At 39.6% G+C, this 16,360-nt stretch overlaps 1 protein-coding gene and 1 long non-coding RNA gene across 2 annotated transcripts; one reads left to right on the top strand and one right to left on the bottom strand.

Moving 5' to 3' along the window:
• Positions 1-4,516: 4,516 nt before the first annotated feature.
• LOC121756294 (probable ubiquitin-conjugating enzyme E2 18) lies at positions 4,517-6,793 on the top strand. Its single transcript, XM_042151800.1, has 6 exons — positions 4,517-4,656; positions 4,821-4,924; positions 5,025-5,127; positions 5,303-5,366; positions 6,324-6,412; positions 6,497-6,793. The coding sequence occupies exons 1-6, from the start codon at positions 4,627-4,629 to the stop codon at positions 6,590-6,592; spliced, it is 486 nt and encodes a 161-aa protein (XP_042007734.1). The 5' UTR covers positions 4,517-4,626; the 3' UTR covers positions 6,593-6,793.
• A 652-nt stretch (positions 6,794-7,445) lies between these two features.
• Positions 7,446-8,007, bottom strand: LOC121756295. Its single transcript, XR_006040912.1, has 2 exons — positions 7,815-8,007; positions 7,446-7,721 (listed from the first exon to the last, which is right to left on the bottom strand). It is a non-coding gene; the product is annotated as an uncharacterized LOC121756295 (long non-coding RNA).
• Between the last annotated feature and the right edge of the window lie 8,353 nt (positions 8,008-16,360).

The following is a 16,360-nucleotide window of genomic DNA, read 5'->3' as shown; positions in this document are numbered from 1 at the left end:
TGCATAACTCCTCAAACGGGGCTACATATTCGCCTCCTCTATCGCTTCGAATCGATTTGATTTTACAACCAAGTTGATTCTCAACTTCGTTCTTATAATTTTTGAACGCTTCTATTGCTTCATCTCTTAAAAGATAAATGTAGCAATACCTTGTGCAATCATCTATGAAAGTGATAAAGTACTTTTTACCACCTCTTGTTTGCACCATCTTTAAATCACATACGTCCGTGTGAATTAATTCAAGGGGTTTTGTGCTTCGTTCAACCGAGTGAAACGGCAACTTAGTCATTTTTGCTTCAAGACAAATTTCACATTTATCTTGGATATCCAATTCATTAGCCTTTAGTAAATCCAAATTTACTAATCTTTTAATGGCTTTTGAATTTACATGTCCCAATCTACAATGCCACAAATTTGAAGACTCGGTCAAATAAGAGGAAATAGATGCTTTATTATTATTCGCCAATGGCTTTGCAACACTACGAGTTGCTACACTAAGCTTGAAAAGCCCATCGGTTACATAACCTTTTCCGAGGGATTTTCCAAACTTATACAAGACAAACCTATCGGACTCAAATACAAGTTTAAACCCCTTATTAACTAGTATTGATCCTGACACTAGGTTCTTGCGGATGTCCGGGACATGCAGCACATCCTTCAAGGTGATAGTTAGGCCAGACGTCATCATGAGAATCACGTTGCCAACGCCGAGGACTTCGGACGATGCTTGATTCCCCATGTTGATTTTCCTCCCTTCAACAGCAGTGTAGGAGGCAAACTTGCTCCTGTCGGAGCAAACATGAGCAGTAGCGCCGGTGTCGATGTACCAGCCTCCCTTGTTATCAACAAGGTTAACCTCTTCAGTGACCACAGCAATGAGGTCGTTCTCATCCCAGTCTTTGAATTCCTTCTCAATGCACTTAAAATAAAATTTTTACATAGATAATCCCCTTTTCTCCAAGCTTCATAGTCCGCCATGACTTCGAGCCTAGTCTCTTGGTCGCTTGGCGCGGGCGGCTCGTTCTCCGTGAGGAAGTTGGCGACGCCCAATGTTGTCAAGTAGAACAACATCTTTTGATACCACCGCTTGAAGTCAGATCCTCCAAACTTTGGTGGCTTCTCGGCGGGTGGCATCATTCTTGGTGCCATAGGTGCCGTACTTGGTCCATTGAAGGAACCAATTCCGTTGCCCCCGAAGGAGCCAACAACTTGGTTGGGCATAGAGCCCCCCATGTTCGTGTTGGGCATAGTGCCCCCCACATTCGTGTTGGGCATAGTGCCCCCCACATTCGTGTTGATCCCGGAAGATCCAACACCAGTATAGAGCCCAAAGGCACCAACACTCGATCCATTAAAGGATCCGAAGGAACCACTAAAAGTGGAACCAACCGAACCACCAAAGGTGGAACCAGTGGACGCCCCGAAGGGGTTGTCCCAAACCCAAGGGACGGTGGATGAGGCAGCTGGGAAGCCGGGGGTTGGCATCATCGAGGGAATCGATGAGGTGTTGACCGGTCCAGTGGTCGCCATGGTGGAGGGAATGGCGGCGGTGGTGGTGGCAGCAGCGTTGTTGGATTCAGTCGACATCTCCAGCAAAGGTGTATTAAGTTTCGAAATTTTAAGTTCAGTTTAGAGGTCAAAAACCCTTCAGAAGCAAGTTATCTCGTCTTGCGATTGTTGGTTCTACTGATTACAAGATAACAAGACCGGGCGTAATATAACCCAAAAGAAAGAAAAGGAGCAACTGAACTAAATGAAATTACAACGTAAGAATTCGAAACAAAGAACCGTGAACTAAGTTTAGCCGAGTCGAGGAGGCCTCTTCCTGCAAGACGAGATACGCCCCGGTAGTGCTCTTCGGTTTGGCGTGTCGTCCCCAATGGTAAAACGGCTACGTCTCTATTGATGCAGCACCGCAATCAGTAGAGCTCCGGCGAACTGGATGGAGGAGAGGGCAGAGCTTCGACAGAAGGACAATGCAGAGAGAGGGAGAGAGCTTATGATGCAGAGAATGCTTGGAATTGTGTGTCCTAATGCAGTGGTATCAAGCCACCATGCAGGGTCAACCGAGCCATGAAGGCTAATCATGGCAGATTCGTAACCGACGTCGGTTACGAGCGTGTGGCAGGCGTGTGCCTTTCGCATGTGGAGCGTGTGGATTTCTCACGTGGCAGCCGTGACTGTGCCTCGTTTGACGATGTGTCAAGCCACTTGGATTGCTGACTCGGCGGTGGTCCAAAAAGAATAGTTTGGGCCAAGCCCCAAGCCCAAAGACCACCCAAAGACCAATTGCCAAGATCCAAGATCGGGATCGGGCCCGCGAGCGCGAGCACGAGCACGGGCTCGGGCGGGCGGGCGGCGGCGGCGGCGCGCGCGTGTGGGCTCTTTCACCCATCTTGGTCCACTATAATTATTAAGTAACATAAAGTCACTTAATTTATACACATTAAAAGATGTGTTAATCCTCCAATGTGGGATAATTAACACTAGTTAATTATTCCCTAAGCTACAACTCCAAGCTTTAATTAAAAGCTAATTATTCCCAACTTTAATCCACTATTTCTCACTCACCGGAAATCGGATTTGAGAAAGTGAATATACTACATTTATCTACGTAAAATGTAGATCGACGCTATGTCATTTAATTTCACAAAATTAAATGTTTCGTCACATTTATTATTTGGTCAAAATCCATTGACCGGACATATTTAATACCATGATTTCTACACTTTATTTCGGTGTATGACTATTGAAGAATTCAGTCGACCAGGACTATGCATGAGGAAGTATGATATTGTAATGTGTGTCCAACTTTTTGTAGAATCTTGTAAGTGATTTTTACGGAGATGTTTCTACTCTCTAGCCAATATTTTAAACTCGAGTACACATAAAGGAGCCATTTTTTGGCGTGGGGGGATATTTAAATAAGAGCGGTTAAACAAAATACTCTACAAATAAATGGATCACATTGACTTAGAACACGAAATGATTGAACTATTGGACAATGGCAAGTAGATTTAAAACGACTTTCTCATAGCATGCAGAAACACCTCAAATTAGTTAGACACATATGAATTTAACGAACTGGCATTTATGATATTATGTGAAAGGAGTTGATAGGTCTAGATGATATAGCCAAATACCTTAGCCGTATGAAAAGCCAATGACCTTGCTTTAATCCTTATATTTCCAATAATTCCCAACATTATAGTTAGAGCGTCCACAATCGGAAGCCGCGGCTCTCGCCCGAGGACACGGCTGGGCCGCGGCTCCCTATAGAGGTGGACAAGGTAGGGCGCGGCCCGGGGGCGTGGACATGGGTGGCCCGCCGAGTTGGGGCGGACACGGCGCATGGAGGGAAGCTGCGGCGCCGAATTTCCCTTTTTTTTTTAATTTTTGAGTGTCCACAATAGTTAGCCCAAGCCCAACGCCAATCCATAAACTCTTATCTACAACCACAAAAACTTATCCACAGCAACAAAAAAACTTGTCCAGCCCAATAGTGGATAGCCACAGCCACAAATCTAATTATTTTTTCAATTGTTGGTATATTTTAATTTAATTAGAATAAAAATTATCGGACTATAAAAATATAGAGTGAAAATCAGGGTGTAAAATGTGTGTGAGGTGAAAATGTGTAAAATGTACTCCCTCCGTCCCGCTTTAGCAGTCCCAGTCACTTTTAAGTACTCATTTTGTAAAAATGATAATAAATAGTTAAAGTGGAGAAATGGTAAAGTAAGAGAGAGAATAATGTAGAGAAGAGTCTTATCTACGCTATTCTCTCTCATACTTTACCACTTTAACTATTTATTATCATTTTTACAAAATGAGTGCTCAAAAGTGACTAGGACTGCTTAAACGGGACGGAGGGAGTAGTATTTGTAGAAAAAATTTGAAAATTAAAAAAAAAAGTTGGGCAGAGCCGCGGCTCTCGACTGCCACAATAGGGCGCCGCGGCCTGCGCCCAAGCGCCGAGTTCGCGCCAACTAGTTGGTGCGCCCATGTCCTCCCCCGCGCCGCGGCCCTCCGTGTCCTCAGCTATAGGGAGCCGTGGCCCGGCCAAACCCCTGCCCGGGAGCCGCGGCTCCCTATTGTGGACACTCTTAGCGCTCTACGAGCTCAAGCCCACGTAATAAAGTTGTAGGCCAAATAAAGCACCGCACTGCACCTCTCTGAGCAGTGCGACATCTCCCATTTTGTTCTGTTAGACCATGTTTATCGGTCAATAGATTCGACCACCATGTCATATTCTCATTCTACAAAAAGCAAATAAAGGTTATTATTCCACAAATTTATAGTAGTAGGTTATTATTTCATTAATATATTTTAATTAACTTTTTTATATTTCTCTTACTTTACCAATATGATATTACTATTTTTATAAAATACTCCTATTAAAAATTGGCGACATGGAATAAAAGACAGATTAGAGAATAGGTTTATTACACATATGTTAAAGATAAAAAAAAATAATCAGTTAAAGGCTAATTATTTTATAAAAATACTAATGAAACGGCTGCGTTTAAGAAACAGCACCGCTAGGCCTACTGTTGCTGCAAGAATTCCTTTCCCAACCTTTAACTCTTCCACTCAAAAATTCTCTCTCTCAATTTCTCGTGCGCGATGACCTCCGGCTCCGCTTCATCACACAAGGTCACTTTTCGAATTCAATTTGTTTCGATTTTCGTGATTATTCGTGTATATATATATAAATTTGTATATATTTTGGGATAGAGGTGTTTTTAAGGGATTCTGGGATACAAATATTGATTGATTGTTTTTTGTTTTATTTTCTGTAACTGGAATATGGGGAAAAGGCATTAAGCAAGATTGCGTGCAATCGGCTGCAGAAAGAGCTCGTGGAGTGGCAGGTGAATCCGCCCACCGGTTTTAAGCATAAACCTACTGATAATCTGCAGAGGTTTTTATTTTGCTCGATTAACTTATTTTCGCTTTTAATCAACAACAAATTGAAAGCTAGATATCTTTGGTAGCGATTGATTGAGTTTTGGAATGATTAGATGGGTAATTGAAGTCAATGGGGCGCCGGAGACACTTTATGCCGGTGAGATGTACCAGCTTCAGGTTGATTTCCCGGAGCATTACCCAATGGAAGCGCCACAGGTATATGTTATTGGTAGATTCAGTTCCCTTTTCTCTGATTCTTCGAGATAAAATGGGAAATTTTGCATCCCTCGACTGTTACTTCTTAATTGGTTCAGGGCTTTACTGCTTGCTTCAAATTGGGTCTGTGGAATGTGTCAATTTAGTCAATTGATATTGTTCATTGTGTCGGCAGGTTATATTTGTTCCTCCGGCGCCTCTTCATCCTCACATTTATAGTAATGGCCATATATGTTTAGGTTTGTGTCTACTCGGACTCAATTCCACCCCTGCTCCTCAAAACCAAGAAATTGGTTCAACATTTATATGCTTGATGATTTGTGCATTCTTTATTCTTGAAACATTTTTTTGTTGTTGTTTTCCTGTTTTGGTCTTGTTCATGTGCAGTCTTTTTTGGTTTTGTTACCTGGTGCAACAAAGGTCTTTCTGATTCAGTTTCCTGAAGTGAGGTTTAAGGGGAAAGATCATTTGCTTTGTGGGGTGTTTTTTTTTTACTTAAAGGAGGAATTTGAAAAGAACTTTCATTTGTTGAGTTTTAATAACTCTGCTCTCTGCTCCATAGCCAATGTGATTAAACATCAAGCAATGAAATGTTTACTGTTATAAACTGAATAATCATCATCAATTTAATATTTTGGTAGTAGTAATTTTTCTGGTAAACCTGGTCAAGAGTATATGGCTTGTGACTACTATTGGGATCTAGGATCTTAAACCATGTTACTGGACACTGTTTAGTTGGATATTATGATAGTGGGAGAAATGCTTTTTACCTTTAGGCATATTAGGCAGTCAAGAATGATTTTTGGTACACAGTCTTAAGCTGATGTGTTCGGGTTTTTTGCTCATTTAATTGATTGGATCCTCCAAGCATCGATCATTTCATTTCTTAGTTATTCATGTTACAGTAAAAGATTATTTTCCATTATCCTTCTTCCTACTTTTCAAGTCACCTTCTTCCTTCTTTTCCATCAATTTCTATCTATTTCCACACTATAAGTATCAGCAATTCAGCATTTCCAAAGTTGAAAATATTTACACTAACTGTGTAAAAAAAATTAAGATCATATTTGATTTTAAACTATAAATGTACTAGGGATAAAGATGGAGATAGAGGTTGTTCTTATTCGTTTATCAGATAACTATACTTGACATGCAAATTTCTTCTCTTTTGTTAATATCCATTGTGCACTGTGCAGACATTCTATACGACTCTTGGTCGCCAGCAATGACTGTAAGTTCAATTTGCATTAGCATTCTGTCCATGCTGTCAAGCTCCACCATAAAGGTTTGTCCAATATTCAGTTGTTGGCTTCATCTCGGATTTGAAAGTGTTCTCGAACATTGATCTCTTGAGTTTTGTTGTACGCAGCAACGTCCAACCGACAATGACCGGTACGTGAAGAACTGTAAGAATGGTAGATCCCCAAAGGAGACGAGATGGTGGTTCCATGATGATAAAGTATAAATACAGATAAACCTGTAATCAGCCTTAAACCTATATAGGGCTGTAAATGTACCAAGCCGCTCACAAGCTATTTGGAACTCGGCTCGAAAAAACTAGTTTGAGCTCATTTAGCATGATACTATTGGCCTCGTTAGCTCTTGGCAAGCTTGTAAAGTAATTTAAAAATAAAAATAAAGCTTGTCAAGTTATTCACCTGGAAAATAAGAATTATTATCACATGCAATTGTAGTTCCTTTATAATTAGTAAATACTTGACCAATGAATGTATAGTGTCATTGTGGATAAAATAATTTACTTGTAATAGAAAATAATTGGTACTTTTAAAACGTAGTACTAAACATAAAAAGTTCGTTTGGGCTTGAATAGGTTCATCAACTTGGGAGGCATGTGAAATAAATTTCAGTATTAGCTCAGTGTTTAACAAAACAAGCTTGCACATAGTGGTATGTTAGCAAATGTTGGTGTATTGGTGACATGTTTGTGTCATCCTCTCCAAATTCGAGTTTGACTAGTTTATTATCATTGAATTTGTAATATTGATGGCATAGTAGGGAGTGATGTTGATGCACAGACAAGGAGCAATTCTTACTTTATTTGAAGTCGATGGGATATGAATGAACTGAAACATACTTTTTTCTTTTTTTTTCTTCTCTTTTGGCGTCCATTCTATGAGAATTCCAAGATTAAATGTGCTTAGCTTGTGACAAATGAGATGAATGACCCTATGTGAAGTTTTTCAGGAAACAAATCGTCACGGCCGCCCTTACTAAGGATAGCAAGGACTGGGAAATCGCGACCAAGGGGAAGGACTAAGAAGCGGGGAAGAAATGGGGGACACAATAAAAGTTGACACTTAATGCAAAAATCTAATTAACTCCCAAAAGAACATTTGTTTTAGTCTACAAAAACATTTTAGTTTAACGAAATAAGCAGCGGATTAAAGTCTCAAAGTATTTGACATAATAAAAACCGTACGAAGTAAAGTAAACTCTTGTGACATCAGTTTCAAAAGTAGCAGCGGAAATAAGTTATCAAAAGAGAGTCATAGGATGACGCCCATGTATGAAGACACGATGCATCCGGGAATTCCTAAAGCTCACTCAACATCCGCTGCAACATCCCGCTCAACCTGCACATAAAGAAAACATATGCAGGGCTGAGTACTTGTTGTACTCAATGGGCCCATGCCGAAAACATTTTATAACAGTTATGTCATCCATACCAGTGAACTCGAGTTTTACATGTAGTTAAGAAATATCATCGAGAACACTAAAACATTTCATAGTCTGGTCAGACAATCAATCTCCCCACTTTCTCAACAATCCAACAATCACATCATCATTCCACAGTGCGATGAAAGTGTGGCCACACTATTCGCCCACGAGACCGGCCAACTAGCAAGGACGGCTCCCGATCCCACCAGTGTACACAGCCTGATAGGCTTTGCGGCCCTACTCAGACCCGAATTCGTTTCACAAATAGCCATATAGCCTAACGGAGTAAACTCAGACGAACTAGGCATCAGACACACAATCTCAATCAAAACAATCCATGGCATGACATAACACTTTAAACCACCCTTATAGCTCCACAATCATACTTTGGAAGAATAAAAGAGTTTAGTTAAAGAAAGCCCACCTCGCTTGCTTAGACAACACAATACACAACTCAAAAGCAACCCTCGTTCCTTGTGCTCACGTACGCACAACAACCCTTGTCAACACCACAACACAATCAGCCTTCCATCAATACAATTTATCATGCATGTCCTATCGTTCTTTTCATCGTTTTCTTAAATTACCCATCCCAAACGTTCACCAACATAAGGAAATACACCATTGTATACCTCAACGTATAACACATAACCACGCCATAAGATACGTTCCTTAATCACACATGCATCATGTAATTCATTCAAACTTGACAACAAGTATTATTTTAATATGACAGAAATCTGGCAGAACTGCGCAGTCATTTTGTAAAAATCATTAAATATCCATCCGACCTCCGTTGGGGCTGAAATTTTACCATAACACATTAGACATATCAAAGATCATCCAGTTAAAATTTCATATCAAAATCACATCTTTAGGTCGGTCAAATCAAAAACAAAACTCACTGGACGAGAATACAAATTCTGACAGAACTGCGCAGTTAACTTCAAAAATACATTAAACATTCATCTTTCGTCAAAAGAGGCTGAAATTTATACAAAACACAGAATACATCTCAAATTTTACTCAGTTAAAAATTCGTGCCAAAATAAGATCGTTTGGTCGGTCAAACACAAGTCGGAATCTACTGTCCGAACACCACAGTTTTCATGCTTCACAAATTCGAATTAGGGTCTATCTATCATTCATCCAAACACATATATTCATGCTTCCAACACATAATCATGCTTCAAAAAGATCTCACAACCCATTCACATATCATTCACCAACAAATCATCCACAAGTTCATTCATCCACATCAACAAACGCATACACATATATTTTCCCATGTAACCCTCAATCCCAACCGATTAACTTTGAGATCTATGATCTCTACACTCACTATATGCATGAGGGAATCAAGAACAAGGATTCAATGGAAAGGATGAGGAAAAGAATTCAATTATACCTTTCTTGATCAAAACAAACGGTAGAAATGATAATTGATGCGATTCTTCGGTGAATCTTGAAGTTCCAACTCCAAATTGATGCAAGAACAAAGGATTGATGAAGATTTTTGGAGATGATGAAGAGAGGGAGAAGGAGCGTGTGGTATGAAGAGAAGAGAAGAGAAGGGAGGCGTGAGTTTTTGGTGGCTAGGGTTAGGTTATTTTAAATTTATAGTCTAGGTTTAATCCTACACTCAAATAAAATAATTAAATTGTAGGGGAAATAAAATAAAATCCCACAATTAAAATGAAAGTAGGCGTGTGTTTTGAGGGGAGGGAATTTCGAAAATTGCTATTTATTAGCAAAGAATTGATTTGGTATTTACTTGGAGAGAAAAATATTCACAACTTAGGTAATAAAACAATGAGTATTTCATAAGCAATGGAACAAAATAAATTAAATCTCCAAGTAGGAAATAAAAAGGGGGCGTGTATTTTTGAAGCATGGAAGGAAAAATATTTAAATCCTCAATTAAATGGGAATATGATTTAAATTTGGTAATTTTGTTTTTGTTTTATAGGAAAAGACTCCCATAAAATAGGTAACAAATAAATTAATTTCCACAAGGCAAATAAAGGAATATGGGCGTGTAGGATGGAGAACAAAATAAAAGGAAAATATTCACGTCCCCAATGGATTAGACATATATATTAATTTGACACTTATTTGAATAGAAGGAATTCCACAAAATAGGAAACAAATATATTTTCCTCCACAATAAGGGAGGGCCGAAAAATGGCTTTAATTTCCACAAGGAAATAATTCAAATCTTAATTTAATTAGGGCGAGAAACAAAATGTGGCATGATTTAATTGGATTTGAAATAAAAGAATGGAATCAACAAGGCACCAATTAAATCAAAGAAAAGAATTCATCCCCCTAATTAGAATAGGGGATTTTCGAAAACTCACAAGATTAGGCTATGATTCGAATTTCAGGTAGCACAAATTAGGGATAATTCGATTTGAATTTAATTTGGATAAATATACCAAAATAATTAATTAAATCCAGGAAGAAAATATTTATTCCAATAATTGAAGGGGCCGAAAATTCTCAATGAATTTGGCTAGAACAAAATGCATGATCTCATTTAATTATTTCCCCACATTGGAAAATATAAAGTATATAACATTTCATTCCACATCACTCAAGACAATTTATTTCACATAATCAACTCAACCACATAGGAACAAATAAATTCCATAAAGAAAAAATTTCCACTTGACATCCATATTAAAACAAAAGTCGCAAGAATTTTTGGGATGCTACACAAACTATGTGAGTAAAGACAAAGCACAAAGCACCCTAAAAAGACTTATGAGCCTATAATGACTAGAATGAATTCTCATTTTTCCATGGATGATGGGTTAATGATGTTGTTTCTTAAGTAATAAGGTTAAAAGTGTTGTATGCCTCATAAATAGTGAATAGAGAGACAATTAAGAAACGTGAGTTGTGGATGACCTTATATTTATGCTATTTCTGTCTTTGAAAAAATAGAAACTTTTGAATTAACACGAATTTTAATGCACAATTGGTAAAATAAGAGAGGAAAAGAAAAATACGTAAAGTAAGAGAAAAGAAGAGAAAAAGTGGTAAAAATAGTTTTAGTGGATTGTGTGGTCCACATCCTAAAATAAAAAAAAATAAAAATTCTATTTTTAAGGACAACCCATAATGAAAATAGTTTCTGTTTTTTAGAGACGGGATAGTATATATCAACAACAAAATTTCTCACATCAGTTTTGGTTTGTCCAGAAGTTGACATCTTGGGACATTCGCACAAACAATAAAGTTGATGGTATTTAAGATAAAGTTTAAAGTTTATAGGAAGTACTAGATTTTGCCGTGTTTATTATATTTTTTACCAATTCTACCCATTTTAGAATAAGAAAAATTTCCAGCGGCCAGTTTAATAAAGGAGAGATGGCAAAATTATGAAATCATTCAGAAAACTTATCCCAAATTCTTACCAGAGATAGTTCTATTTATTCAAAAAATATAGTACTATTAGTTAAAATTGACTGATAGCGTGTGAATGAAATAAGAGTCTAATTTTAAATGAGGGGTGGATGTGGTGAGTTGTGTGGGTCATTCTAGTATACATGGAAAGATAATTCTAGATGGATAAAAAAGGTGGCAAATTTTTATGGACGGAAAAAGATAATTCTAGATGGATAAAAAAGGTGGCAAATTTTTATGGACGGAAAAAGTAATTGGACGGAAAAAGCAATTGTATAGTACTGTAATAAGTAATTTATCTATTACTTTCGTTGTTTTATTGAAAATGACCCATTTTTCTTTTTAGTTTATCTCAACTAAAATGACTCATTACGAAAAATAAAAATATTTTTATCTCTACTTTATTTTCTCTCTTACTTTATTCACTCCATTTAACACATAAAATAAAGTTGCAAATTATTCCGTACCGCCCAAGGAAGGGGTCATCTTCTCTGGGATGGATTGATGGAGGGAGTAATAAGTTATACTTCCTTCGTCCTTAAAAAATAGACAAACTTGTAAATGACACGGATTTTAATTTGAAATTGGTAAAATATCTGAGAAAAAATAAGAGAGAGAAAAGGTAATAGAAGTGGTGTTAGTGGATTGTGACATCTATATTATTAGAGGTGTATAATTAATTAAAAACTTTAAATATTTAGACTTGATCTAATTTTATGGCATGACCTAAAATAGTAAAATCAGTCTATTTTCTTTAGGACGGATGGATTATATTGTCAAATTTTCAATGAATATTTTGGTAGAAAATTCGGCATGAGTTTAACTTTTACATATACATTGATTTTCTTTAGCATGTATAAATCCATATGTTAACATCATTTATTCCGAAATTTAGTTTGACTGCATAAATAATATGCATTAAAAATCTAAGTTTAGATTTGTAAGAGCATCCGCAGCGGTGGACAATAGCCAGTCCGATGCATCGTTCGCCCCATCGTCCGCCACTATAGCAAGGCGGACGATGCAATTCCCTTCGTCCGCGCCCTATGCGTCATCCGCGGACGATAGCCTCGGATTACGCATCGTCTGTTGTATCGTCTGCCCCATTGCGGGCGACGCAGACGATGCGACGCGTTATATATATATTTTTTAATTTTTATTTCTTCTATATCTATATATGTATCACACTTTTCCAACTTCTATTTCACTCTACTCCATTATCTTCCTCTATTTCTCTTTAAATAATGAATCCAGGTGATTTCCCAAATTCGAATAGTCCCGACGGATCGCCGATGTTCGGTGGTGGTGCCCGGTGCCTGGGTACATACACTGTCGAAAACCGGCCTTTCGATACACCAGGTTCCATCGAGTTCAACTGGGAGCCCAACACCTAGTACGATCTGGATTTCACCACGGATTCCTACGGGTTGTCTAACATGCAACCGTCCCCCGTCCGCGCCTCTGCCTCTGCCCCCAAGGAAAGGAAGGATGAGAACCAAAAGTAGAGCCCAGAAGTTGCCGCCTCCGGAGAACAACGAAGAATTTGCCCAGGGAGGACGAACTACAGCCCTGAAGAGTCCGTTCTTCTGACGAGGTGTTGGGTTGATATTTAAGAGGACGCCCAGGGAAGACGAACTACAGCCCTGAAGAATTTGCCCAGTGTTTGCCAACAGTCAACGACAAATCGCGTACTGGGAGTGCATCACTGAGCGCTACAACGCAACCAAGCCGGCGGCCGCGTACAAGCGCAGGAGGGAGCAGCTCTGCAAGCACTAAGGTCAGGTGAAGAAGCAGCTCAACAGGTTCTCGGCGAAGTATATGAAATGCTTGAGAGAGCAGGGCAACAGCGAGAGTTTGTCCGATGTACGCGATAAAGCGTTGGCGTCGTACTTATCAATGCACGTAAGTTCAAGCACTACTCCGTCTGGCTCATCGTGAAGGACGCACAGAAGTTCCAAAGAGGGATTATGCCCATATCGTCTGCGTCGAAGAGGACGAAGAACACCGCTACTCGTGATTACACGAGCAGCGACAGCGGTGCACTTCCTATGAACCTCAACCAGCCGATGTACGAGGATGAGAGCTCTAGCACACCGATGTCCATCTGCGTCCCATTGGCAACAAAGCTTCCAAGAATAAGGGGTAGGGGAAGGTGACGACCTCACAGAACCCGGCCCCGACCCCAGCCCCGGCTTCGGCTGCGGCGCATGCCAACGGGGACTTGGTGATGGTCGCCACCCAGAGGACGTTGTTGGACACGCACAATGCCCTCAGGCAGACCGATGACCCGGGAAAAGCCCAATACCTCAAGCAGATGATCAGCGATCTCCAACGCCAGTTGGGAATGAACTAGACTAGTAGTGCATTTATTTTTATTTCCACTCTTCCCACCTTCATATCGTTGTAACTTTTTTTTTAAATTAAGTAAATGTACGTTTAATTTGTGTTGCTTTATATTTATTTTGCTTGATATATTTGCAAACATAAAAAATAACAACAAAATAGTAGTTAAAACTATAGATCCACCTATAGGGTCGGCTATAGATAAAAAAAAAGTTACAAGAATGGAGATAAAAACCAAGTGCACTACAGATAAAAAGCACATACTCTACATCATTCCCAACTTGCGGCGCAGATCATCGATCATCCACTTGAGGTATTCTGCTTTACCCGGGTCCTCGCACTGCCTGAGGGCATTGTGCATGTCCAACAACGTCCTCCGGTTGGCGGCCGCCACCAACTCCCCGTAGGCATGAGCCGTAGCTGAAGTCGGGGCCGGGGTCGGGGTCTAGATCGGGGTCGCGTCGGGGCCGGGTTCTGTGAGGACATCACCTTCGCCTTGCCCTTGTTCTTGGCAGCCTTGTTGCCAATGGGACGCCGGGAGGACATCGGTGTGCTCGAACTCTCATTCTCGTACATCAGCTGGTTGAGGTCCATCGGAGGGGCGCCGCCGTCGCTGCTCGTATAATCACCGGCGGCGGTATTCTTCGTCCTCTTCGACGCAGCCGATATAGGCAAAATCCCTCCTTGGAACTTCTGCTTGTCCTTCACGATCAGCCAGGAGGAGTAGTGTTTGAACTCGTCGTACAATGAAATGTACGACGCAAGCGCTCTATCGCGAACATCAGTCAAACTCTCGCCGCTGCCCTGCTCCCTCAAGCACTTCTCGTACTCCGGCGAGAACAAATTGAGCTGCTTCTTCATCTGATCTCAGTGCTTGCGGAGCTGCTCCCTATGGCGCTTGGCGGCCGCCGGCTTGGCCTCGTTTTAGCGCTCAGTGATGCAGTCCCAGTACGCGATTTGATTTTGGTTGTTGGCAAACATCGGGTCCTCTGAAATATCAATCCAACACTTCGTTGAGGAGAATGTTTTCATCCTGGCTGTAGTTCGTCCTCCCTAGGGTGAATTCTTCATTCTTCTCCGGAGGCGGCAACTTCTGGGCTCTTTGCCTGTTCCTCTTCTTCTTAGGGCGGAGCCCGAGGCGGAGGCAGAGGCGCGGCCACGGGGGGTGGGAGACGGCTCCATGTTTGACAACCTGTACGAATCCGTGCTGAAATCCGGATCGTACTGGGTGTTGGAGTCGATGGGCCGATATTCGTCAGGGTCTGTACCCGGCCACCGTGCACCACCACCGAACATCGGAAATCCGTCAGGACTATTCGGATTTGGGAAATCACCGAGATTCATTATAAATTGAAATAGAGAGAATGAGATGAAAGAGTGAATGGAAGAGTGAAAGGAAGAAATAGAAGTGTGGTGTATATATATAAATTTTGAAGAATTAAAAAAAAGGAAAACGCGTTGCCTCGTCCGCGTGACCTGCAATGGGGCGGACGATGCATCGGGCATCGTCCGCAAGGCTACAGTGGCGGACGATAGCCCGCCCGATGCATCGGGCGAACTATCGTCCGCCCCACTGTGGATGCTCTTAGGAGTATAAAACAAGATACTTTATAGTAATGTATAGATATAGATTTAAACTTCTTTTCATTCTCTCCAACAGTGCTGACGTGTGTACCTAAATTTTTTGAATAGAAATAAATGAAAATTATATTTCAACTTCCAACTTCTAATTGTATGTATGTTGAAAATATTGAAGACCAAAACTAGATGAAAAAGATCATATTTCAATTCTAACTTTTTGTAGAATATGGCAAAGTTTGTAGATGATAATTCAATGTAAAAAGTAATTCTAACTTATTGATTAGTAGTATGTGATGAGTTCTCTATTAATGTGTTTGTACGAAACATGAAATTTGATGAATGTGTGTGGGCCTTGACTTCATATATTGACGAACAAGCCTACAAAATTAGGGTGTGACAAGTGGAAGTGGTAAAAATAAATCTACAGAAAATTTGAAATGATTACAACAGTGAACCAAGGCAGTCTTGCCCAGAATCTATCATCAATCTCATCACTAAACGGTCCAAACCTACAACTATAGTCTATAGCACTTCATATTCATTACCAACCTATATATCAATATAAATATACATATTTTTTGCTAAATGCTAATGTTTTTTTCTACCCAATTGTGATTTTGCAGTATCGTTTCAACATCTTAATGGATGAAACTAGTAGAAATAATAATGCACAAAAAAAAAAAACAGTTTTGCTTTTCATTTAGCTTTTTGACACCTTATCTCATTCTAATTAAGTTAGTCTCGACGCTACAAAATAAATATAGGACATTACCGAGCACATTATGCTCGGAAATTTCCGACCATATTGAAATTGATTTTAATTAATTATGTTCAATATTAAGTGAAAATGACGACACTTTGATATTAGTTGATAAGGCCACCTCTGATTCTCAAGTGGCCATATCAACATTTGATCAATTAAGATTGTATCCAATTTGTTAGGAAACTAAGTTGAAAAATTTAGTAATTATCGAATAAATTTTTAAGTAGAATTTGATCAAAATTCAGTATTTTAATACTTTTATTAACTCCAGACGACGTCCACGAGTAAAATGAACTAATGTGTTCTTTTTTTTTAAGTAAATCCTCTAATTTAATTAAAACCATACATAGAGATGGCATAGTTTCCATCTACATAGATTTGCGTAGTTTCTTTTTTATTCCAAATTTTCAGCCTTCATTTTTATAGACTCTAAATTAATGTGTTACATTATTTAAC

This window comes from Salvia splendens, chromosome 11, assembly GCF_004379255.2.
Source record: "Salvia splendens isolate huo1 chromosome 11, SspV2, whole genome shotgun sequence".
NCBI lineage: Eukaryota > Viridiplantae > Streptophyta > Magnoliopsida > Lamiales > Lamiaceae > Salvia > Salvia splendens.
The sequence above is the reverse complement of the archived record's forward strand: the minus strand, read 5'-3'. Positions and strand labels throughout refer to the sequence as shown.